Below are 27,341 nucleotides of genomic sequence, written 5' to 3'. Positions count from 1 at the left end.
ATCAAAGACCATAGCCTTCAGTTTGGACTGCACCTCAACATAAAGAAAAGAAAAATCCTCACAACTGGACCAATGAGCAACATCATGATAAATGGAGAAAAGATTGAAGTTGTCAAGGATTTTATTTTACTTGGATCCACAATCAATAGCCATGGAAGCAGCAGTCAAGAAATCAAAAGACACACTGCATTGGGTAAATCTGCTGCAAAGGACCTCTTTAAAGTTTTGAAGAGCAAACGTGTCACCTTGAAGAATAAAATGCGCCTGACCCAAGCCATGGTATTTTCAATCGCATCATATATATGTGAAAGCTGGACAACAAATAAGGAAGACCGAAGAACTGACGCCTTTGAATTGAGGTGTTGGTGAAGAATATTGAATATACCATGGACTGCCAAAAGAACAAACAAATCTGTCTTAGAAGAAGTACAACCAGAATGCTCCTTAGAAGCAAGGATGGAGGGACTGCGTCTTACATACTTTGGACACGTTGTCAGGAGGGATCAGTCCCCGGAGAAAAACATCGCGCTTGGCAGAGTACAGGGTCAGCGGAAAAGAGGAAGACCTTCAACAAGGTGGTTTGACACAGTGGCTGCAACAATGGGCTCAAGCATAACAACGATTTTAAGGATGGCTCAGGACCGGGCAGTGTTTCGTTCTGTTGTGCATAGGGCCGCTATGAGTCGGAACTGACTCAACAGCACCTAACGACAACAACACATATTGTTTTGTGACACTGGATACCAACCTCACAACATGTTGACATTCCCCTCTTCTCCGCCTTGGGTTCTCTATTACCAGCTTTCCTGTCCCCTCCTGCCTTCTCATCCTTGCCCTTGGGCTGGTGTGCCCCTTTAGTCTCATTTTGTTTTACAGGCCTGTCTAATCATTGGCTGAAGGGTTACCCTCAGGAGTGACTTCATTAATGAGCTAAAAGGGTGTCCAGGGGCCATACTCTTGGGGTTTCTGCAGTCTCTGTCAGACCAGTAAGTTTGTCTTTTTTTTGTTGTTTTTGAGTTAAGTTTTGTTCTACATTTTTCTCCAGCTCTGTCTGAGATCCTCTATTGTGATCCCTGTCAGAGCAGTCAGTGGTGGTAGCCAGGCATCATGTAGTTGTGCTGGACTCAGTCTGGTTGAGGCTGTAGTACTTGTGGTCCATTAGTTATCTGAACTAATCTTTCCCTTGTGTCTTTGATTTTCTTCATTCTCTCTCATTCCAGATGGGGGGAGACCAGTGGAGTATCTTAGATGGCTGCTCACAAGCTTTTAAGACCCCAGACACTACTCACTGAAGTAGAATATAGAACATTTTCTTTATAAATTATGTTACACCAACTGAGCTAGATGTTATCCGAGACCATGGTCCCCACAGCCCTCAGCCCAGTAATTCGGTCCCTCAGGGAGCTTGGAAGAGTCTATGCAGCTTCTATGACCTTGCCTTGGACAAGTTGTGCTGGCTTCTCCAGTATTGTGTACTGTCTTACGCTTCAGCAAAGTTACCACTTACCTATTGTCTCTTAGTGTTTTTCCATCCCCACCCTCATCTCCCTCGTAACCATGAAAGAGTGTTTCTTTTTGTGTGTAAACCTTTTATAGGTTTTTATAGTAGTGGTCTCATATTTGTCCTTTTGTGATTGACTCATTTCATTCAGAATAATACCCTCCAAATTCATCCATGTTGTGAGATGTTTCACAGATTAATCATTGTTCTTAAAGCATAGTACTCCATTGTGTGTATATACCATAGTTTACCCATTCATCTGCTGATGGGCATCTAGGCTGTTCCCATCTTTTTGCTATTGTGAACAATGCTACAGTGAACATGGGTGTGCATATGTCTATTTGTGTGATGGCTCTTATTTCTCTAGGATATATTCCTAGAAGTTGAATTGCTGGATCATATGGTATTCCTATTTCTAGCTTTCTAACGACATGCCATATCGTTTTCCAAAATGGTTGTACCATTTTGCATTCCCACCAGCAGTGCATAAGAGTTCCAATCTCCCTGCAGCCTCTCTAACATTTGTTATTTTCTGATTTGTGCCAGTAACGCTGGGGTGAGATGGTATCTTATTGTGGTTTTGATTTGCAATTTTCTAACGGCTAGTTATCAGGAACATTTCTTCATGTGTCTGTTAGCCACTTGAATGTCTTCTTTGGTGAAGTGGCTGTTCATTTCCTATGCCCATTTTTTAATTGGATTATTTGTCGTCTTTTTGTTGTGGAGATGTTGGATTTTCTTGTAGATTTTAGAAATTAGACCTTTGTTGGATTTGTCATAGCCAATTTTTTTTTCCCAGTCTGTAGGCTCTCTTTTTACTCTTTCAATGAAGTATTTTGATGAGCATAAATGTTTAATTTTTAGAAGATCCCAGTTATCTAGCTTATCTTCTGGAGTTTGTGTGTTGTTAGTTATGGTTTGTATCCTGTTAATGCCATGTTTTAGGGCCTCTAGCATTGATCCTGCTGTTTCTTCCATGATCTTTATAGTTCTTGGTCTTATGTTTAGGTCTTTGATCCATTTTGAATTCGTTTTTGTGTATGGTGTGAGCTATGGGTCTTGTTTCATTTTTTTGCAGATGGACATCTAGTTTTGCCAGTGCCATTTGTTAAAAAGGCTTTTCTTTTTTCCCATTTGATGAACTTTGGGCCCTTGTCGAAGATCAGGTGACTGTAGGTGATGGATTTGCATCTGGGTTCTCAATTCTGTTCCATTGGTCAATATATCTGTTGTTGTACCAGTACCAGGTTGTTTTGACTACCACAGCTGTATAGTAAGTTCTGAGCCCTCCTACTTTATTCTTCCTCAGTAGTGCTTTACTTATTCAGGGTCTCTTCACTCTCTGTATAAAATTAGTGATTAGTTTTTCCATCTCTTTAAAGAATGCTATCGGTATTGCATTGTACTCGTAAATTGCTTGGGTAGAACTGACATTTTCACAATGTTGAGTCTACCTATCCATGAGCATGGTATGTTTTTCCATTTATGTGGATCTTTTTTGGTTTCTTGCAGTAGTGTTTTGCAGTTTTCTTTGTATAGGTGTTTTACACCTCTGGTTAGATTTATTCACAAGCATTTTATTTTTTTAGTGGCTATCTATGCACTGTTTTTTTTTTTTTTTTAAATTATAAATGGTATTGTTTTCCTGACTTCCTTGTCATTGTTCTCTTTATTGGTGTATTGGAATCCAACTGATTTATTTTATTTTATTTTTATTGTGCTTTAAGTGAAAGTTTACAAATCCCCTCAGTCTCTCATACAAAAATTTATATACACCTTGCTATATACTCCTAGTTGCTCTCCCCCTAATGAAACAGCACACTCCGTCTCTCTGCCCTCTATTTTCGTGTCCATTCAGTCAGCTTCTGACCCTCTATACCTTCTCATCTCCCCTCCAGACAGGAGCTGCACACATAGTCTTATGTGTCTACTTGATCCAAGAAGCTCATTCCTCACCAGTATCATTTTCTATCCTATAGTCCAGTCCAATCCCTGTCTGAAGACCAACTGATTTTTATGTTTACCTTGTATCCTGCTACTCTGCTGAATCCATTAGTTCCAGCAGTTTTTTGGTAGAGTCTTTTGGGTTTTCTATGTATAGTACCATGCTATCCACAAATATGGACAGTTTTACTTCTTCCTTACCACTTTGGATGCCCTTTATTTCTTTTTCTTGCCTTACTGCTCTAGCTAGGACTTTTAGCACAATGTTAAATAGGAGTGGTGGTAAAGGGCATCCTTGTCTTGTTCCTGTTCTCAAGGGGAATGTTTTCAGCTTCTCTCCATTAAGTTTGATGTTGACTGTTGGTTTTGTATAGATGCCATTTATTATACTGAGGAATTTCCCTTCCATACCTATTTTACTGAGAGTTTTTAGCAAGAATTGGTGTTAGACTTTATCAGTGCCTTTTCTGCACTGATTGAGATGATCATGTGATTCTTTTATTTATGGAGTGGATTATGTTGATCGATTTTCTAACATTGAACCATTACTTGCATACCTCACACCTGATAATTTCTTATTGAATACTAAACATTGTAAATTTTATCTTGAATGTTTTTTATTCCTGTAAATATTCTTGAGCTTTGTTCTGGGATGTAGTTAAGTTACGTAGCAAAAGTTCAATCTTCTCAGGTCTTGTTTCATGCTTTGTTAGGTTAGACTAAAGCAGCATTTAGTCTAGGGTTTGTTTTACCATACTACAAAATAAAACCATTCTGAGTATTCTATCCAATGCTCTGTGAATTGTGAAATTTTTCACTTTGCTGGTGGGAACAGAAAGTATTCTTGGCCCTGTATGTGGTCCAGGGATTTTCCCTCTAACTTTTTTGAGTGATCCTTTTCTGACCTCAGGTAGTTTACTCACATGCATGTCCTGATCAGCAGCACTCAGCTGAACATTCAAATAGAATTCTCTGCAGCTTTCTGTAGTTCTCTGTACAGTTCTATCCTCTGGCAAACTGCCCTGCAAACTCTTGCCACCTTAGCCCCCCCAAACTCCTAGCTCCATCTCTGGAGTTGACCTCCACTGGCATATGTCTGGGTTTCCCCTCCTTGAGCTGTGACCTGGAAAGCCTGGAAGTAAGTCAGGCAATTGTAGAGTTCCCATCTCTCAGGGATCACTGCCTTTAAATATCTTGAAAACCATTGTTTCATGTAGTTTGTACAGTATTTTCATTCTTCCAGGTGAGAGGGTTAATTTAGTCCTTACTAGCCCATCCTGGCAGGAAGTGAAAGTCAAAGAGTTCTGTTTTGGGCATGTCAGATTTTTTTTTACTGGCGATGCAGTGGTTAAAAGCTGGGCTGCTAACCAAAAGGTCAGCAGTTGAAATCTACCAGCCACTCCCTGGGAACCCTAGGGGAGGTTCTACTCTGTCCTGTAGGGTTGCTATGAGTTGGAATTGACTCAAGGGCACACAACAACAACAACAGCTGGCATCAAAGTGGAGGTTTCAAGTTTGCAGTTGGATTACATGTTTCAAGGAAGATACCAGAAATATACATACATACTTATGAGAAATTAGAGTATGGGTGGAATTTAAAGCCATGGGACTGAGTGCGATAATTTAAGGAAGAGACTGGCAAACTACAGCTTACAGGCCAAATTTGGCCCAATCACCCATTTTTACAATTAAAATTTTATTGGAGCACAGCCATCCCCATTTGTCTTCATACTGCCTAACTCTGTCTTTGCACTACCATGGCAGAAGTAAGTAGTTGCGACAGAGAATTCTGGCTCACAAAGCCTAAAATGTTTACTATTTGGCTCTTTACAGAAAAAGACTGACAGCCTCTGATCTACAGAAAGAATGTAAATAGAAAAAAAAAAAAAAAAATAGTGCCAGTGGATTGAATCCAGGAACACACCAAAATTTTGAGGGCAAAGAGAAAAGAAGGAATCAGAAAGTAGTGAGGCACGAAGAGAACCAGGAGAGTCTGATGTTTCTAAGGCAAAACGGAAAAAAAAGTGTATCAAGAAGAAAGTTGTGGAGGTGGAGCCAATATGGCAGAATAGACAGACCCTTCCAGCGAGCCCTCTTACAACAAAGACCTGAAAAAACAAATGAAACGAGTATATTGGTGACAAGCTAGGAGCCCTGAACATCAAAGGCAAGCTTAGAAAACGAACTGAGGGGCGGGGGAGGAAAAGATGGTTCAGAAGCAGAGAGGAGTTACTGGACCTGAATCTCAGGGAGCCCTCAGGCACCATTTCCAGGAGCAGAGGCGGTGGGCTGGTACTAGCGTTCGGCCGCGGTTTCCTCAGGGAGAAGCAGCCAGCCACACAGACTACTCACACCTCTGGAACCAGAGAAGAATGAAGCTCTCCGAAAAGCTAAGTATTGGTGAATATTTTATCATGCCCTGCTCGCTCCCAAGCTGGCTTCAGCGGCTGATTTCCCTGGGCCTGAGATAGGCCCCGTTGAGCACCTACAGCCATCCTTCCAGCCTTGGAGAAGGAATTTGCAATTCAAGGAAAAGACAATTTGCCAGCTCCACTAACCAGGGGAGCTCAGGACAGAAGTGGCTCCTGTCTAGGCATAAATGGTCCATGAACATTAACTACCTTTCCCCTCTGCATGGACCTCTGTGGTCCTATTTCAGGAGAATAGGCCCTTGTTAGCAGACTCCAACTGTTTCAGCTGTGCGGCGAAGAGGTGGGTATTTGCTGTTTGACAGTGCTTTGGCTATTAAACAGGATCCTCACCTACCCACATCAGGGACCTAAGGACTGGTGGCACCAGTCAGGTCACCCAGCCACCTGCGACAGGAGTCCAAGGATAACTGGTACTTCCCAGTCCTTACAAACAAAAACAGGGTGCCCGTGGTCCATCTGCAGAACCCGCCCACCTGTATGCTCTAAGGAACAGAGACAGGTTTTCCTCAGAGATACGTGGGGGATGATTCTTAGCCCACTACCTTATTTGGAGTGCGAACCCCTGCTGCAACCAATCACTCCTATCCCTCTAAGACTGTAGGACAAAGCCTGAACCACACCCTTGATGATCAGCTACCTGGACACCTGAGCTGAATTCATACAAGAAAAGTGAACGGACTCCTAGACTGATACACCTGATAACAGCTCTAGCCATCTGGGGACAGGATGTCAGAGCTCCAAGGCGAAAATAATCAAGCTAGCTCATTCGAGAAACCCATTTGGGCATATCGAAACAAAACGAAGCAAGAAGATATGACACACTAAGCAAACATAAAATAAACTAATACAATAACTTATAGATGGCTCGGAGACAACAGTCAATATCAACTCACATAAAGAAACAGACAATGACCGCCTTAACAAGTTCTCAAAACAAAGAATCAAGGGATCTTCTAGATGAAAGTGCCTTCCTGGGATTACCAGAGGCAGAATACAAAAGATTAATATACAGAACCCTTCAAGACATCAGGAAGGAAATGAGGCAATATGCAGAACAAGCTAAAGAACACACAGATAAAGCAACTGAAGAAATTATAGAGATTATTCAGGAACATAATAAAAAATTTAATAAACTGGAAGAATCCATAGACAGACAGCAATCAGAAATTCAGAAGATTAAGAATAAAATTATAGAAGTAGACAACTGAATAGCAAGTCAGAGAAGCAGAATTAAGGAAGTGGAAGGCAGAATTTCTGAACTTGAAGATAAAGCACGTGGCACTAATATACTTGAAGAAAATTCACATAAAAGAATTTAAAAAAATGAAGAAGCCTTAAGAATCATGTGGGACTCTATTAAGAGAAATAACCTATGAGTAATTGGAGTACCAGAACAGGGAGGAATAACAGAAAATAGAGAGAATTGTTGAGGATTTGTTGGCAGAAAACTTCCCTGATATCGTGAAAGATGAGAAGATATCTATCCAAGATGCTCACTGAACTGCACATAAGGTAGATTTTAAAAGAAAGTCACCAAGACATATTATAATCAAACTTGCCCAAAAAAGATAAAGAGAGAATTTTAAGAGCAGCTAGGGATAAATGAAAAGTCACCTACAAAAGGGAGTCAATAAGAATAAACTCGGACTACTCAGAAGAAACCATGCAGCCAAGAAGGCAACGGGATGACTTATACAAAAAATTGACAGAAAAAAACTGCCAGCCAAGAATCTATATCCAGCAAAACTGTCTCTCAAATATGAAGGTGAAATTAGGACAGTTCCAGATAAACACAAGTTTAGGGAATTTGTAAAAACCAAACCAAACCAAAACTACAAAAAATACTAAAAGGAGTTCTTTGGTTAGAAAATCAATAATATCAGGTATCAACCCAAGAGTAGAACGCTGGGCAGAGCAATCAGAAGTCAACCCAGACAGAGAAACCACAAAAATAAATCAAGATAAAAAAATGTTTAAAACAGGGAAACAGTGATGTTATTATGTAAAAGAAGACAACATTAAAACAATAAAGAGGGACTAAGAAACGTAGTCATAGATCTTCCACATGGGGAGGAAGACAAGGCGATACAAAGAAATAAACTTAGGTACAAATTTCAAAAAATAGGGGTAAATAGTAAGATAACCACAAAGAAGACAAACTATCCTACTCATCAAAATAAAATACAAGAAAAAAATAGGGACTAAGCAGAAACAAAATCAACAACAACGAATATGAGGAAGGGACAATATATAATCTACTCAGCACATAAAATTAAGTGGGAAAAAGAAACTGTCAACAACACACACAAAAACACATCAAAATGATAGCACTAAATTCCTACCTATCCATAATTACGCTGAGTGTAAATGGACTAAATGCACCAATAAAGAGACAGAGAGTGGCAGAACGGATTAAAAACCAAGATCTGTCTATATGCTGCCTACAAGAGACACACCTTCGACTTAGAGACACAAACAAAAACTCAAAGGATGGAAAAAAATGTACCAAACAACAATCAAAAAAGAGCAGGAGTGGCAATATTAATTTCTGACAAAATAGACTTTAAAGTTAAATCCATCAGAAAGGATAAGGAAAGACACTATATAATGATTAAAGGGACAATATACCAAGAAAGGAAACCCTGGTGGCGTAGTGGTTAAGTGCTACGGCTGCTAACCAAAGGTCGGCAGTTTGAATCCACCAGGAGCTCCTTGGAAACTCTATGGGGTAGTTCTACTCTGTTCTATAGGGTCACTATGAGTCGGAATTGACTTGACAGCCCTGGGTTTTTGGTTTTGGTATACCAAGAAGATATAACCATATTAAACATTTATGCACCCAATGACAGGGCTGCAAGATACATAAAACAAACTCTATCAGCATTGGAAAGTGAGATAGACAGCTCCACAATAACAGTAGAAGACTGCAACACACCACTTTTGGTGACGGACAGAACATCCAGAAAGAAGCTCAATAAAGACATAGAAGATCTAAATGTCACAATAAAACAACTTGACCTCATAGACATATACAGAATACCCTACCCAACAGCAACCAAGTATCCTTCTTTTCGAGTGCACATGGAACACTCTCTAGAATAGACCACATATTAGGTCATAAAGCAAGCCTTAGAAGAATCCAAAACATTGAAATATTACAAAGCATCTTCTCTGACCATAAGGCCATAAAAGTGGAAATGAATAACAGAAAAAGCAGAGAAAAGAACTGAAACACTGGGAAACTGAACAATACCCTGCTCAAAAAAGACTGGATTATAGAAGACTTTAAGGATGGAATAAAGAAATTCAGAGAATCCAATGAGAATGAAAACACTTCCTATCACAACCTTTGGGACACAGCAAAAGCCATGCTCAGAGGTCAGTTTATAGCAATAAATGCACACATACAAAAAGAAGAAAGGGCCAAAATCAAAGAATTATCCCTATAACTTGAACAAATAGAAAGAGGGCAACAAAAGAAACCCTCAGGCAACAGAAGAAAACAAATAATAAAAATTAGAGCAGAACTAAATGAAATAGAAAACAGAAAAACAATTGAAAGAATTAACAAGACCAAAAGCTGGTTCTTTGAAAAAATCAATAAAATTGATAAACCATTGGACAAACTGACAAAAGAAAAACAGGAGAGGAAGCATATAAGCAGAAGAAGAAATGAGATAGGCGATATTACAACAGGCCCAGCTGAAATTAAAAGAATCATATCAGATTACTATGAAAAATTGTACTCTAACAAATTTGAAAATGTAGAAGAAATAGATGAATTCCTAGAAACACACTAGCTACCTCAACTAACACAAACAGAGGTAGATCAACTAAATAGACTCATAACAAAAGAAGAGATTGAAAAGTTAATCAAAAAACTCCCAATAAAAAAAAAAGAAAAACCCTGGCCCGGACAGCTTCATTGCAGAGTTCTACCAAACTTTCAGAGAAGAGTTAACACCACTACTACTAAAGGTATTTCAGAGCATCGGAAAGAACGGAATACTCCCAAACTCATTCTATGAAGCAAGCGTGTCCCTGATAGCAAAACCAGGTAGAGACACCACAAAAAAAGAAAATTACAGACCTATATCCCTCATGTACATAGATGCAAAAATCCTCAAAAAAATTCTAGCCAATAGAATTCAACAACATATCAAAAAAATAATTCACCATGACCAAGTGGGATCCATACCAGGTACCAGGGATGGTTCAACATTACAAAGACAATGTAATCCATCACATAAATAAAACAAAAGACAAGAATCACATGATTTTATCAAATGATGCTGAAAGGGCATTTGACAAAGTTCAACACCCATTCATGACAAAAACTCTCAGCAAAATAGCAATAGAAGGACAAGTCCTCAACATAATAAAGGGCATTTATACAAACCCAACAGTCAACATCATCCTAAATGGAGAGAGCCTGAAAGCATTCCCCTTGAGATCGGGAACCAGACAAGGATGCCCTTTATCACCACTCTTATTCAACACTGTGCTGGAGGTCCTAGCCAGAGCAATTAGGCTAGATAAAGAAATAAAGTGCATCCAGATTGGCAAGGAAGAAGTAAAAGTATCTCTATTTGCAGATGACATGGTCTTACACACAGAAAACCCTAAGGAATCCTCAAGCAAACTACTGAAACTAATAGAAGGGTTCAGCAGAGTATCAGGTTACAAGATAAACATACAAAAATCAGTTGGATTCCTCTACATCAACAAAAACAACATCGAAGAGGAAACCACCAAATCAGTACCGTTTACAGTAGCCCCCAAGAAGATAAAATACTTAAGAATAAATCTTACCAGAGATGTAAAAGACTTATACCAAGAAAACTACAAAACACTTCCGCAAGAAACCAAAAGAGACCTACATAAGTGGGAAAACATACCTTGCTCATGGACAGGAAGATTCAACATTATAAAAATGTCCATTCTACCAAAAGAAATCTATGGATTTAATGCAATTCTGATCCAATTTTCAATGACATTTTTTAATGTGATGGAGAAACAAATCACCAACTTCACACAGAAGGGAAAGAGGCCCCGGATAAGTAAAGCATTACTGAAAAATAAGAACTAAGTGGGAGGCCTCAGTCTACCTGATTTTAGAACCTATTATACCACCACAGTAGTCAAAACAGCCTGGTACTGGTGCAACAACAGATACATAGACCAATGGAACAGAATTGAGAATCCAGACATAAATCCATCCACATATGAACAGCTGATATTTGACAAAGGCCAGAAGTCAGTTAAACAGGGAAAAGACAGTCTTTTTAAGAAATGGTGGTGGCATAACTAGATATCCACCTGCAAAAAAAGAAACATAACCCATACCTCACACCATGCACAAAAATGAACTCAAAATGGATCAAAGACCTAAATATAAAATCTAAGACAATAAAGATCATGGAAGAAAAAATAGGGACAACTCTAGGAGCCCTAATACACGGCATAAACAGTATACAAAATATTACTAACAATGCAGAAGAAAAACTAGATAACTGGGAGTTCCTAAAAATCAAACACCTATGCTCATCCAAAGACTTCACCAAAAGAGTAAGAAGATTACCTACAGACTGGGAAAAAGTTTTTAGCTATGACATTTCCAATCAGCACCTGGTCTCTAAAATCTGCATGATACTGCAAAAACTCAACAGCAAAAAGACAAATAACCCTATTAACAAATGGGAAAAATATATGAACAGACACTTCACTAAAGAAGACATTCAGGTAGCTAATAGATACATGAGGAAATGCTCACAGTCATTAACCATTAGAGAAATGCAAATCAAAACTACAATGAGATTTCATCTCACTCCAATGAGGCTGGCATTAATCCAAAAGACACAAAACAATAAATGCTGGAGAGGCTGTGGAGAAACTGGAACACTTCTACACTGCTGGTGAGAATGTCAAATGGTACAACCACTTTGGAAATCGATTTAGCGCTTCCTTAAAAAGCTAGAACTAGAACTAGCATACGATTCAGTAATCCCACTCCTTGTAATATATCCTAGAGAAATAAGAGCCTTTACACGAACAGATATATGCACACCCATGCTCACTGCAGCACTGTTTACAATAGCAAAAAATGGAAGCAATCAAGGTGCCCATCAACGGATGAATGGATAAATTATCCTATGTTCACACAATGGAATACTACGCATCAATAAAGAACAATGAGAAATCTGTGAAACATTTCATAACATGGAGGACTCTGGAAGGCACTATGCTGAGTGAAATTAGTCAGATGCAAAAGGATAAATATTGTATAAGACCACTATTATAAGAACTCAAGAAACAGTTCAGAGAAGAAAATATTCTTTGATGGTTACAAGAGGGGGGAGGGAGGAAAGGTGGAACGAGGTAGTCACTAATTAGATGGTAGATAAGAACTACTTTAGGTGAAGGGAAAGACTACACACAATACAGACGGGGTCAGGACAACTGACTAAACCAAAAGCAAAGGAGTTTCCTGAATAAACTGAATGCTTCGAAGGCCAGCGTAGCAGGGGTGGGGGTTTGGGAACTATGGTTTTCAAGGGATATCTAAGTCAATTGACATAATAAAATCTATTAAGAAAACATTCTGCATCCCACTTTTGAGAGTGGGCTCTGGGGTCTTAAACGCTAGCAAGTGGATATCTAAGATGCATCAATATTGGTCTCAACCCACCTGGACCAAAGTAGAATGAACACCAAGGACACGAGATGTATATTCTTAACACCAAAAGGTCTGCTTAATCCATTATAAAGCTAAACTATATCCTTATGGTATGTAAATGATAATATAAATGGTATTATAGTACTATTAGGACCAGAGTTCAGCTACATAATAAAAGTTGAAAAGACAGTTTCAGACTTGCCTAAGAACTAAAGCAATCATTTGTAGGACTACTCTAATAGGAAATGTGCTTCAAGGTTTTTAATTAAAAAAATCTATAGAAAACTTCTGGATGTTTTCTTTTGGGGGATGTTAGAAATGGTGAGCTTACCAATCTTCATCACCTAAAAGCTTTAGGGCTTCTGTCAGTGCTATTTCTGGTTTGGAAAATGGCCGTAGTTCTGATGAATCCATTATTTCTGGACTATGAGTGACAGATGGCATCCTTTCTCTAAACTGTGGAATGGCTCCAGGAGATGCTTCACCTAAAACAAAGCATAAAAAAGCATCAGAGTGCCTTGATATAAGATGAGTACAAATGGTATTCTGATTTCAGATGTTATGAGTATCTCTTACAGAAACTAGAACTATTAGTTTAGTCTCTAGTAAAATTAACATCCAGAAACCAAAGCTATTTGAAGTCGTTATTTTTTAAATAATTTTTATTGTGCTTTAAGTGAAAGTTTACAAATCAAGCCAGTCTGTCACATAAGCTTATACACACCTTACTACATACCCCCATTTACTCTCCCCCTAATGAGTCAGCCCGTCCCCTTCTTCCAGTCTCTCCTTTTGTGACCCTTTTGCCAGTTTCTAACCCTCTCTACCTTCCCATCTCTCCTCCAGACAGGAGATGCCGACACAGTCTCAAATGTCCACCTGATACAAGTAGCTCACTCTTCATCAGCATCTCTCTCCAACCCATTGTCCAGTCCCTTCCATGTCTGATGAGTTGTCTTCAGGAATAGTTCCTGTCCTGGGCCAAAAGAAGGTTTGGGGACCATGACCACAGGGATTCTTCTAGTCTCAGTCAGACCATTAAGTCTGGTCTTTTTATGAGAATTTGCGGTCTGCATCCCACTGTTGTCCTGCTCCCTCAGGGGTTCTCTGTTGTGCTCCCTGTCAGGGCAGTCATCAGTTGTAGCCGGGCACCATCTAGTTCTTCTGGTCTCAGGATGATGTAAGTCTCTAGTTCATGTGGCCCTTTCTGTCTCTTGGGCTCATATTTATCGTGTGACCTTGGTGTTCTTCATTCTCCTTTGATCCAGGTGGGTTGAGACCAATTGATGCATCTTAGATGGCCGCTTGTTAGCATTTAAGACCCCAGACGCCACAGTTCAAAGTGGGATGCAGAATGTTTTCATAATAGAGTTTATTATGCCCATTGACTTAGAAGTCCCCTTAAGGCATAGTCCCCAAACCCTTAAGTCTTATTTTTTATAAACAAAATTATTAATACACTGTATTTAATATAACTATGTAAGTGGTTTTTCAGTCATGAGTCATAGACTAAGTCTGGGTATTTTTAAAAAGCTAAAAGTCAATAGAAAGCAATTTGATCCCATTTTGTAAAAACATATGGATATATGCCTGTTTTACTATTTATCTGACAATGAAGATTCACGGCATTTACATATGGAATTTTAGTTGTTTTCTCTATTGGTATAGAATTAATGGCCTATTATAAACCATAAGACCACATTTAGTAATAAGAACAATATTTCTTCATAATCGGGCATTTGCTAAGCATTTTCTAGATGTAAGGCCCTGCCCTAGGTGTTAGGGACACAAATCATAGTTACTGAGTGCTCTGAGAGCGCTGCACAATACAAGATTCCTGTAGTGGAGCTATTCGAAAGGAAACAATGAAAAAGAATGACCAATAGCTTTTGTAAAAGAGTAAGGATCTTTGGTTATTTTTCCAAATAAAGAGATATTTTAAAAAAGAAAATACTAGGCTGTATAAATGGCTACCATTAAAAGATAATGTTTGTCAACAATGCTATTTGTGAGAAAATGCTACACGAAATCACAAATATAAGAAATTTCACTTGATGTTGTAGACAAATAACATTCAGATACTTCAATTAGCCATTTAAATTCCAAAGGCAACAAGATATTAATGATACTTCCAAATCAAAACACCAAACCCATTGCTGTCGAGTTAAATTCTGACTCAGTGAACCTGGACGACAGAGTAAAACTACCCCACGAGGATTAATGACATTAAAAAAAAAAAATTTTTTTTTTTTTTTTTTTTAGCTAACGTTTATTAAGCATTTCGTTCCAGACCTTGTGCTAAATACTTTACAACCTTTATTGCATTTAGTTCTCTCAAAAAACCTGAGGTAGATACCTCATTATCTTTACTTTGCAGCTGGGAAAATGAGTGCGTTTTATAGAAGCTAAGAAATTTAAATTTGTTCGAAATCCAAATGCTAATGAGTGGCAGAGGCAGGACTTTGTTCTAGGTCCACTAGCACATATGATTTTAAATAAACAGGCCTAAGACAGAATTTCTGCTTTCAAGAAGTTTATCATACACCTGAGAAGAAAAGATATATAAAAAGATAAAAATATCATGATATTTTGGATTACTATAGTATTAGTACCACTTTCTGTTAGAGTAAATTATTTATGAGGAAGAAGATATGCCAGTTAAAGAATAAATAGACCTCATTTCATTTTTTTAATGGCTCAGATGTACCCTCATTAGGCCTCATATGTAAGACTGATATGTCATCAATGTAATTCTCCAGTTTTGGACTATCACAAAACTGAAAGAATACCAAATACAAAATAGCACTAGTATTATTTACTGAGATTTTTCCTGGCATTGTGCTAAGTGCTTCACTTACTCTATATTATTATATGATAGTGTAATAACTATCACAATATTAATTTATTAGGAAGAGACATAGATAAAGACCAAATTTACTGTCTTGAGCTTATACCACTATCAAGTGCCACTGCCTGCCTATACACCCGATAAAAAGTAAAGTAAAACAACACAAATTGTATTCTGCAAAAGGAGATGTACAGAATATCAATTTAAAGCAGTGCTGCTCAAACTGAGTTTTGTATTTTTTTATTTAAACTTTTATAAAATATACAAAAAATGCTGTGGCAATATAAATTTGTTAAAATAGTTTCTAAAAGCTTACTTTCACTTTTTGTATTTCCTTAATCACAGACTGGTAATAGACAGTTCATCTAGTGCATGGACCACATACTTCGAGTAGCACTGGTCTAACGGATATATAGCTTTTTTTAAGGAGACATATCCAATTGGAATTTTGTTATTAAAAATTATTTCTGACAATATTTTCATAGCTAAAAATAGGGCCTATACATTTACATTTTGGGTTGATCTATGTAAAAATTTTATAAGTATATTCTTATATTCAAATAGTACAGGAGTGACCTCAAGAAAACACTCTTCTTATACTTCTTAGAAACAAAACTCTGTAGAATCAATAGATGAAAACCATGAAATTAGTTAACGTCTTTAGCAAGAATAAACCAAAAACCAAACTCATTGCCACTAAGTTGACTGAGCTGACCGACTCATAGCAACCCTGTAGGACAGAGTAGAATTATCCCATACGGTTTCCAAGAATTTTATGACTAAAATAAATAGTGAAATTGAGAATGGTAACAAAGAGGTTTAAATTTTACAAATGTCTACACTTAACCCTAGGGCCATGTTCAGCCACCAATTTTACAGACCAATACCTCTGATAAGATACATCATCTACATTGATTAGCTTTAGGAATGCAGAATTTTAAAGTAAAATTTAAAAATTTTACTTCTGGTTAAGCGCTGAACTACCAGCTGTAAGTCTGGTGATTCGAACCAACCCAGAGACACTTCAGAAGACAGGCCTGGCGATCTGCTTCTGACAGGTCACAGCCTCGAAAACCCTATGGTGCAGTTTTACTCTGCATATGTGGGGTCGCCATAAGTCGGAACTAACTTGATGGCAACCAACAATAACTATACTTCTAGCATTATAAAAGAAATACAGGTTAGGAAGAACCTCAGACATTCATCTAGTTCAAATCTGTTTTATACTTATCTCCAAGGAACTGGCTTGATGGCACCCGACAAAAACAACAATATTATAGTTCACACAATTTATTCCTTAAAAAACAAAACAATAAACAATAATCCTTAATGTTTATTATAGTTCATGCAATTTTCCTTTTCAACCTGATTTTTCCTACTTGCTGCTGTAGTACCGAGATCTATTCAATATGTTTTAAAAGTAGCACAGGAAACGTGAAATCTACTCTTGGCCAGGCATAGAACATAACAGATACTCAATGAATAGGTTGAATAAATGACAAATGCAATTAATTTTTTGATTATGATCTAATACAAACCAGCTTTACCATCTCAGTTACTGGAGGCCACTTATCAGAAAAATCCAGAAAAATTTCAAGGGACTATAGAAGTGATCTTAGAGATAATTACTAGACCTTAAAAATAATTTGGACATTTATAGGGGAAGAAAATTGAAGCCAGAGTTATTAAGTGAGTTTTTCCAGGTCATGAAGCTAATTAAAGGCAGAACTGATTCTTTAGAAGCCAGGTCTTCTGACTCCAAGTTCAGTGCTCCTTCTGTCACAAATGTACTGGATCATATGTGGTCTCTTTAGTTTAACAAGCATTTGGATGTTATTCTTTACATCTCAACAAGTGACTTACCTGAATCTGAAAACACCAAAGATGGTGACCTTTTTAAACCGGCCCCTCCTTTCAATGGAGGGTGGAAGGCAATGTTTTCTAAAGAGGAACTCTCATTTTTTTTCACCTCCTCTCCAGAAATATGTAAGTCTAGAGGGGAGAAAAACAGTCATTTCCTTTTTATGAAAAAGAATATTTATTATAATAGAAGTTACTGGGTCTTTCAAATTTCAATGTTATAGGCCAACGTATTCCACCCATAGCCACGTATCACCTGCTGCTAAACCCTATTAATAGCTTTAGCATATTTTTAGTCCAAAATTTCACCAGAATTTAAATTCCACTTACTTTCAGATGTCATTTTCTCAGTTCCTGTATGTTTTATTCGTTCCCAGGGATTCTGTTCCTTTTTTTCAAAATCTTTAATGTCAAAAATTTCTTTCTCTTCTTCTCTCTTTCGCCTCATTTTATCATAAGTAGACTTTGAAATAGAAACTTTGGTCTGCATGAAAAAGTTGAAATATCTGAAAGTATTCAGGGAGTTTGGTATTTAAAATAACTATCTTAAAGTCAGATATCTGTATATATACATTAAATGTCTAAACAAAATAAACTATGTATTTCTTAGTCATTATTCCATGAATCCTAAAATCTAATAGAACTACACGGTGCTAACACACAATGGAATTTGTGCTTGAGGATATTAGTTTGTTATTCCTTGAGTGTATCCTAGAAAACTACTGAATATGTATATGTTATTATGTGTCATCAAGTTGATTCCGACTCATAGAGATTCCATGTGAGAGTAGAACTGCCCTATAGGGTTTTCTTGGCTGTAATTTTTACAGAAATAGTTCACCAGGTCTTTCTCCTTCAGAGCTGCTGGATGGGTTTGAACTGCCAACCTTCAGGTTAGCACCTTGGTGCTTAAACATTGCGCTGCCAGGGCTGCCTGAATATGCACCTATGCGTGTGTATACATACATACATATATAGTGTTATTGTTGTTAGTTGTCATTAAGTTGGCTCCAACTCATGGAGATCCCATGTGTTGCATGGTAGAACTGCACTCCATAGGGTTTTCAAAGCTGTGACCTTTCAATAGATTGGCAATCATTTCTTTTGAGACTCCTCTAGGTGAGTAAGAACCTCCAACCTTTCAGATAGTAGCTGAGTGCTTAACCGTTTGCTCCACCCAGGAACTATATACTAAAAAAAAAATGCTGTAATACCAGAATGAGAAAAACCCATTGTCATCGAGTCAATTCCAGCCCATAGTGACCCTATAGGACACAGCAGAACTGCCCCACAGGGTTTCCAAGGAGCAGCTGGTGGATTTGAACTGCTGACCTCTTGGTCAGCAGCTGTAGCTCTTAACCATTGCGCCACTAGGGCTCCCCAGAATGAGAAAAGGAACAGCATTTAAATGAGTAAGGATGAGAATTTTAGTTACATCGACAAGATTTTTTTAAACATTAAACTGTGCTTTATGTAACAGTTTACATAGCAAATTAAATTTCCAATCAATGATCCTTACACAAATTGTCTCATGACCTTGGTTGCAATCCCCGCAATGTGTCAGCACTCTCCCCATTTCCTCCCTGGGTTCCTCGTTTCCATTAGTCCAGTTTCCCTGTCCCTCCCTGTTTTTTCATCTTTGGTTTTGGGCAACTGTTGTTCCTTTGGTCTCGTATAGTCTGATGTTCTAAGGTGCACATTCTTCATGGATGTTATTGTTAATTTTATAGCCCTGTCTATTATTTGGTTGAAAGGTGGGCGGACAGTGTCTACAGTTTCAAGTTAGAAGGCTGTCCTAGGGCAATAGTCTTGGGGGTTCCCTCAGTCTTCTTCAGACCAGAAAGTCTGGTCTTTTTTTTTTTTAATTTGAGTTTTGTTCTAAATTTTTTTACCCATTCTGCCCAGGACATTTTTTTGTTATTCCTGTCAGAATGGTTCGTAGTAGCAGCTGGGTACTATCTAGTTCTTCTGATCTCAGGTTAGAGGAGGCTGTGGTTCACGTGGGCCATGAGTCCTTTGGACTAATTGCTTCATTGAGTTTTCGGTTTTCTTCATTCTCCTTTCTTCTAGACGGGAAGAGACAAATAGCTGCTTCTTAGATGGTCTCTTGACAGCTTTTAAGGCCCCAGATGCTACTCACCAGGCTAGGATATAAAACATTTATGAGTTGTGTTTTGTCAATTGACCTAGATGTCCCCCAAGACTATGGTCCTTAGCCTTCATGTCCAGTAGTTCAGTCCTAATTTCTAAGTAGTTTCTATAACCGTGCCCCTTATATACTCTATTATATATATGAGTATGCATGAAGCATTTACAAATATACATGTAGAAATAGCCATAACCATACCCGTATATGTACACAGGTATACTCCCATATGACCCCCCTCACCTATTTAGCATTCATATTAGCCTATGTATCTATTCCCAAGTCGTTATTACTGTTGTTGCACGATTGTATATGTTATAACATTTACTGTAGTTTTACTTTATTCTTGAGTATGAACACCAATATTAAAAAAATTTAATCAAAAAACATTCACCACACCGAATTTGATAAACACAAAATGAAGACATCTTATAGGCTTAAACTTATCTTAATAGTTAATACATAACCTTACATCTTTTTCATTCTCAACATCAAGGTATGATGGAATACTTTGCTGGACTGCTCTTCCATAAATCCCCGATGGTGGTTCAATACTTTGTTTAATAGAAAACGTATCCCCATTTTCCACAGAAGATATCACTGATTGGCTGCAAGTTGCTGGTGCTGAATTTGGGCTTCCGAATACACCTGAAATCAATCAACCATCAAATAGTCATTAGGCATTTGTGTGAGGGCACTCTGCATGACAAAGGTTAAGGCAGGGCTCTTATCCTCAAGAAGTAAACAATATAGTTAGTAAGGAAGACAAGTTAAATAATCATAAAAAATAAAAACAAATAATATAACAGGACAGTAATATAGAAGTTGTCACAAGGCACTGCATGATTAATATCAAATGAGAACCACATACTCTATGTACTGAGTTCACAGGAATGATGGTGTTGGCTGAGTTTAAGATGGTTTCAAGGAGTTGGGATTGGAAGATAGGTTGGATTTGGATAGGCGTAAAGGAAGGAAAGGAGAACATCCTATGAGATGAGGATGTTTGTAGGCAGAGCAGAACAAGTATGAACTTTGTATGTAAACTGAATAAATTAGTTTGGTTGGGGACAAGGCAAATAGAGGAATAACAGAAAATAAGGCTGTAAGAGTAGACAGGAGTCAATCTGAGGAGAAACTTAATGTGACTCAAGCAAAGAAGTTAGGAAATATTTTCAAGGAATTCATTATACTGAACAGAGATAGTTTAAGATGCACACTATCAATGTATGTCATCACATTCTAGTTTTACAATTAAAAAAAGAAACTGTTACTAAAAAGCCAAGGCAAATTTTAAAGGATACCTGTAAATATGTCATTCAAAGATCCTCTATTATCCCTAAATCATATAACTTAGGAACTAAATTTTGATTCGTTCACATTTTTTATGGAGGACAATACATTACTAATTTATATTGATTATTAAGCTTATAAATAAGGACTACCTTTTAATTTAAACTATGCAACACAGCCTTAGCTATCTTAAAGTTATCTTAGGAGTATTTAAACTGCAGTTATCACACCACATATCTCTCTGAAAATTGTTGTTGTTGTTAGGTGCTGTCGGGTCAGTTTCAAATCAAAGCGACCTTATGTACAACAGAATGTAACACTGTTAGGTCCTACATCATCATCATAATCTTTGCTATGTTTCAGTCCATTGTTGCAGCCACTGTGTCAACCCATCTCGCTGAGGGTCTTCCTTTTTTTTTCTGATCCTCTACTTTACCAAGCAAGATGTCCTTCTCCAGGGATTGGTCCCTTCTAATAATACGTCCAAAGTTTGTGAGACAAAGTCTCACCAGCCTCGCTTCCAAAGAGCATTCTGGCAGTACTTCCTCCAAGACAGATTTGTTTTTTTTTCCGGCAGTCCACGGTATATTCAATATTCTTGTCCAACACTATAATTCAAAGGTATCAATTCTTCTTTGGTCTTCCTTATTCACTAACTTTCATATGCATATGAAATTATTGAAAATACCCTGGTTTGGGTCTGGTGTACCTTAGTCCTTCAAGTGACATCTTTGCTTTTTAACACTTTAAAGAGTTCTTTTGCGGTAGGCTGGCCCAATGCAATATATTGTTTGATTTCTTTACTGCTGCTTTCATGGGAGATAGTTGTAGATCCAAGTAAAATGAAATCCTTGATAACTTCAATATTTTCTCCATTTATCATGATGTTCCTTATTGGTCCAGCTGTGAGGATTTTTGTTTTCTTTATATTGAAGTAATTCATACTGAACGATGGAGTATTTGATCTTAATCAGTAAGTGCTTCAAGTCTTCTTCACTTTCAGTAAGCAAGGTTGGGTCATCTGTATATCGCAGACTGTTAATAAGTCTTTCTCCAATCCTGATGCTGTGTTCTTCCTCATATAGTCTGGCTTCTTGGATTATCCGTTCAGCATAATAAATTGAATAAATATAGTGAAAAGATATAACCCTGATGCACACCTTTCCTGATTTTAAGCCACACAGTAATGCCTTGTTCTGTTCAAGTGACTGCCTCTTGGTCTATGTACGGTTCCTCATGAGTACAATTAAGTGTTCTGGAATTCCCATTCTTTGCAATGTTGTCCATAATTTGTTATGATCCACACAACTGAATGCCATTGTGTAGTCAGTAAAACACAGGTAAACATATTTATGGTATTCTCTGCTTTCTGCCAAGGTCTATCTGACATCAGCAATAATATCTCTTGTTCCACATCCTCTTCTGAATCTGGCCTGCATTTCTGGCAGCTCCCTGGTCGATGTACTGCTGCCACTGCTTTTGAATCATCTTCAGCAAAATTTTACTTGCAAGTCATAATGATATTGTTCAATAATTTCCGCTTTCTGCTGGATCATCTTTGGAATGGGCACAAATACGGATCTCTTCCATTTGGTCGCTATGGGTCAGAATCGACTTGATAGCAACAGGTTTGATTTTTTTGGTTTTCCAATTTGGTTGGCCAGGTAGCTGTCTTCCAAATTTCTTGGCACAGACAAGTGAGTGCTCCCAGCATTGCATCTGTTTGTTGAAACATCTCAATTGGTATTCCGTCAATTCCTGAAGCCTTGTTTTTCCTCAATGCCTTCAATGCAGCTTGGACTTCTTCCTTCAGTACCACTGATTCTTAATCATATGCTGTCTCCTGAAATGGCTGAGCATCGACCAATTCTTTTTGGTACAGTGACTCTTCCATCTCCTTTTGATGCTTCCTGAGTCTGAAAACTACTGAAATAAATTTAGTTTTTTAGAAGGTAGAAATGTGAAGGTAAGTATTCACTTCTAATTCTTTCAAATTAATAATTTTTGAGAAACAAATTCTATTCAACACCTATATTATACTCTTCTCTATTCTTTACTGATATACTTTGCTTAAGTGTGAAGAGGACATGAAGTTAAAAAGCTAAATAACTTCGAAATACCTTTTCCAACAACTACTACTGAGTCTTCTGATAAGGTATTTGTGGATGTCAAGTCAAAACTGGAAATTTGCTGTAAATTTGATGCTGACCCTGTAAATCCTAAAAAAAACAAAAACAAAAAAATACAGACCCCACTTTTACAAATATTATGATACTTTACGATACTGCAACTTGGCCTTTTAAAACTAAAATTTTATTTCATACAAAGATTTTATAATTTATATATTCACATACATCCACTAATTCAATAAATATTTATAATTAAAAGACCTACTATGGCCAGGCATTAGAGAGAAAAAAAATCTTCCTTCCCTTAAGGAGCTCGCATACTTCAGGGTTAGAGGTGGAAGAAACATAAACTCCATTGCCACTGGGTTGATTCTGACTCATAATGACACTACAGGACAGAATAGAACTGCCCCATAGGGTTTCCAAGGCTGTAATCTTTATGGAAGTAGCCAGCCACATCTTTCACCCCCAGAGCTGCTGGTGGGTTTGAACTGCCAACCTTTCAGTTAGCTGCTGAGCACTTAATCACCATGCCACCAGGATTCCTTGGGAGAGACATACAAGCAAATAGTCACAGTATAACAATCTAGAACAAAGACATAATTATGAAGGAAAGCCTTCTCTAACCTCCCAAACCAGCTTAGGTCAATCTCACAGCTCCCTGTATTTACCTAGGCTAACTTTTATCTCAATTTGTGATGATTTCTCTCTCTTACTAGGCTGTAAGATCCATGGGATAGGACCTATGTCTATTCTTTATTATCATTTTTTCCTAGACACTAGTAATGTTTGGCACATAATAGGTACTCAATAAACATATGTTAGATGATTGTAAGGGCAGAAACAAGAAAAAGCAAAATTATTTTAGGGTCAATGAAAGTAAAGCAGTTAACTATTGGTAAATTTGATCAAAAAACTGATTTTTTAAAAAGTAAGCATACAGATTACTTTGCTAACCTGCTAAAGCAAATGACTGTTTTGGCTTTATGTGAACATGGCAGAGACTAAAGAAAGAAGCCCTTGCAGGTGATAATTTTTCACGTTTACCATCTTATTTAAGTATAATATGGGATAATCAAAATTAGTCTGGATTCTTACAGCACATACTAGCTGACAGAAAAATCTGGTAGCCCAGAAAGGTATTCAGCGATAAAGGGAAGCATATTTTAGTAGATGGAATAACTTCCCCCCAAAACAGTCCACAAGCATAAAATCTATACATAAACAGTAAAGAGATGATTGAATAACTATGCAAATTTCATGAGGAAAGAAATACAAGAGCATGTTAGTGCTAAGTAGTTTAATTTCATTATTAGAAAAACTAATGCAATTAATCATTTTTAATGGTACTTTTACTTTTTTCACTCTTCTGAGCAAAGAAATGTTAAGTCTCAATTCATATATATATATATATATAATGTTTAAAGGATTCTTTGTTATGTAATCTCTCCTTCTTACATTTGTCTGGTTCATTTAAGTAGAGAAAATGTTAACACGTGGGATCGATCTAGTCTCCTGACACTCCAAGCATCCATCATTAATCACCTTCTGAAGTCATTAATCAGGGCTCCAAGTTATTACGATGGAAAATAGGCAAGTTCAAAAAGCAGCTTACAGAGGAGAGGAATGGGAAGAGGAGCTGGCTCTGAAAGCTAATCCAAAAAAAGTCTAAGTTTTTTGTAAAATGAATCTATTCACATATATCTTTTGGGAGCCTTTTTATCGCATTCAGCATTGCACTCAGTATTATTTGAGGATGTAATTTAAAAAATTTTTTATTATGGTTAAATATATATAACAAAACATTCACCATTTCAACCATTCTTATGTGCACAATTCGTTGACATTATATTCTTTATGTTGTGCAACCATCACCACTACCCGTTTCCAAATTTTTCCAACATACCCTTACAGGAACTCAGTACCCCATAAGCACTAACTCTTCCTTTCCCCCCTCTCACCTGCCTCTGGTAACCACTAACAAACTGGTGTCTATGCATTTGCCTATTCTGGATATTTCATACAAGTGGGACCATACAATATTTGTCCTTTTGTGCCTGACTTATTTCACTTAGCATATTCTTAAGCTTCATGCATGTTGTAGCAGGTATCAGAACTTTATAGCTCTTTATGGCTGAATAATATACCATCGTATGTACATACCACATTTTCTTTATTTAGTCATCTGTTGATGGACACTTGGGTTGTTTCTACCTTTTGGCTACCGTGAATAATGCTGCAATGAGCGTTAGTATACAAAGATCTGTCTGAGACCCTGCTTTGAAGTCTTTTGAGTATATACATACCTAGGAGTAGAACTGCTGGGTCATGTGGCAATTCTATGCTTAACTTTTTGAGGAACTGCTACACTGTTTTCCACAGTGGCTGTACCATTTTACAAACCCACCGACAATGGATGAGGGTTCCACTTTCTCCACATCCTCACGAATACTTGTTATGTTCTGTTTTTCTGATAGAAGCCACCGAGGGTGTAATTTTTGAGTGATTTTGCCCAAAGCTACAGTTTCAATTGGCTCATCAGCACTCCATTCATTTAACCTGTGTTCACTGAGCACCATTACATACAAAGCAGAATGGAGATATAAAAATGAATAGGGCAGTAACTTTACTCTTAAGTAATAATTTGGTATGGATGAAATGAGACACAAATGAATAATTAACTGTAAGGTAGGATGAGGAGGCACTGGGGTTTGTGGGTAGGATGAGGAAACACAGAAAGAAAAGGCTACTCCAGAACAGGGAAATGGGGAAAGATTTCTGATCAAGTGGCTTTTAAGCTAGTATTCAAAAAGCTACAAGATCTGAACACATTAAGACTGGGAAAGGACACTCTAGGTAGACTCTACATGCAAACTAAATAAATTTCTAGTATTAAGAATGCTGGCATATGGCATGAAAAAAGGAACAGTAAGAGGTAATGTGGAGGTCTGATGGCACAGTGGTTAAGAGCTCGGCTGCTAACCACGAGGTAAACAGTTTGGATCCACCAGCTGCTCCTTGGAACTCTATGGGGCAGTTCTACTCTGTCTTATAGGGTTGCTATGAGTTGGAATTGACTGAACGACAACAGTTTAAGATGTAAAGCAAGAAAGTTATACAAAGTCAAGATTCTTAGAAAGATCTTAAAAATCAAACTACAGATAAGAAACTTTATTCTGCAGGAAGTAGGAAACTGCGCAAGGTTTTGACTATACTTTAGAAAGATAATTCTGGAAGAGCATGCAGCCTGAATTAAAAAGGGATGAAAGTAAGAGGCAGAGTGCCTTACCAGGAGGCTCATATAATTATCCAGAGAAGAGGTAATAAAAGCCCAAATTACAACTGTGGCAGCAGACATATAAAATTAGACTTAGAAGTGGGAGGCTGGCCATTGTCTAAATTTGAGGGTGAGAAGTAGACAAAGATGATTCTAATGTTTTAAGTCACCAAAATTGGGGAAAAGTAAATGCTACAAATAAAAACGGACAGCAAAGAGGAGCAGTCTGGAAAGGAATTTAAGTTTGGTTTTGAACATTTTGAATTTTGTTGGCCAGGTATCTAATTAGTGTTTGGTATAAGGCTGGAAATATGACTTGCAAAGTAATTTCCTAGAGTAGAATTAAGTATTGGTCAAAAAATTTAAAAGGATAGGGCTCTGCTGTCCAAAAAAGAATGCCACTAGCAGTATATGAACATATTCAGCAATTATTTCAAAACAATTTTTAAAAAGATAATGAAAAATTGTGATACATTAGGAATAAGAGTTACCTTCAAGAAGAAAAGTATTTTTGTTCTTCATTGTCTTTACATAAGATAAAATATGTAAGTAAGTATGGAAAAACCTTGTCATTCTTTAGTTTTGTAAAAACAATGGAAAACTGATCTCCGTCAACAAATATAATGAATTATACCACAGATTAAATTTTAAGAAATTTACAAGAAAAATATTCTAATCAAGTTCCCTCTTACTCAATTTGGGTTATTTCTATACACACACACACACTTCCACTCTTAAGGGAAAATAAAAAATTGCAGCTATAATGAAATCTCTGAAGACAAGATCAGAGCAGTTACAGCGCTGCTACTTGCTACTCAATTAAAAAAGAAAAACGAATGTAATAGTTAACAATAGTTAGTGATAAAAAAGAAGCCTTCCCAAATCCTACCACAGGGAAATTAATACTCCTGTTGCCACAGCTTTACTCCATAGTAACAAGTTAACTAGGCATCTGGGAGTCACCTACTCACATGATTATCTCCACTCCATTTTAGGGGTAAAATATCTTTTAAAATCTGTGTGTGTGTATTTTGGGGCTTGTAGTTAGCAGAGATTCCCTGGTTTTAACTTCCTGGACACTTGCTACCCAGATTGGCTCCTTAGGCAAGGCCATAAACCAATACACGAACCTGTGAACTCCCCCATTTGGCAAAATTATTTGGACAACAACTTATCAGCAAAAGGGCAAGAAAAAAATCTCAAAACCAGTAATTCTCAGTTGATTTTTTTATTGA

General features: G+C 37.4%; 1 protein-coding gene across 3 annotated transcripts in view; it reads right to left on the bottom strand.

Annotated features, from left to right (window-relative positions):
- TOGARAM1 (TOG array regulator of axonemal microtubules 1) overlaps positions 1-27,341 on the bottom strand; it is a 102,546-nt gene that overhangs the window by 31,130 nt on the left and 44,075 nt on the right. For 2 of the 3 annotated variants that reach the window (XM_049899210.1, XM_049899211.1), the window contains exons 9-13: positions 22,821-22,919; positions 19,880-20,055; positions 17,592-17,745; positions 17,265-17,393; positions 12,885-13,038 (exon numbers count right to left, since the gene is read on the bottom strand). In XM_049899210.1, coding sequence (XP_049755167.1) covers positions 12,885-13,038; positions 17,265-17,393; positions 17,592-17,745; positions 19,880-20,055; positions 22,821-22,919 — 712 coding nt within the window. The remainder of the gene's footprint in view (positions 1-12,884; positions 13,039-17,264; positions 17,394-17,591; positions 17,746-19,879; positions 20,056-22,820; positions 22,920-27,341) is intronic. The other variant, XM_049899212.1, reaches the window with a different exon arrangement.

This window comes from Elephas maximus, chromosome 10, assembly GCF_024166365.1.
Source record: "Elephas maximus indicus isolate mEleMax1 chromosome 10, mEleMax1 primary haplotype, whole genome shotgun sequence".
NCBI classification, from domain to species: domain Eukaryota; kingdom Metazoa; phylum Chordata; class Mammalia; order Proboscidea; family Elephantidae; genus Elephas; species Elephas maximus.
This window is presented reverse-complemented; position numbering and strand designations above follow the sequence as displayed.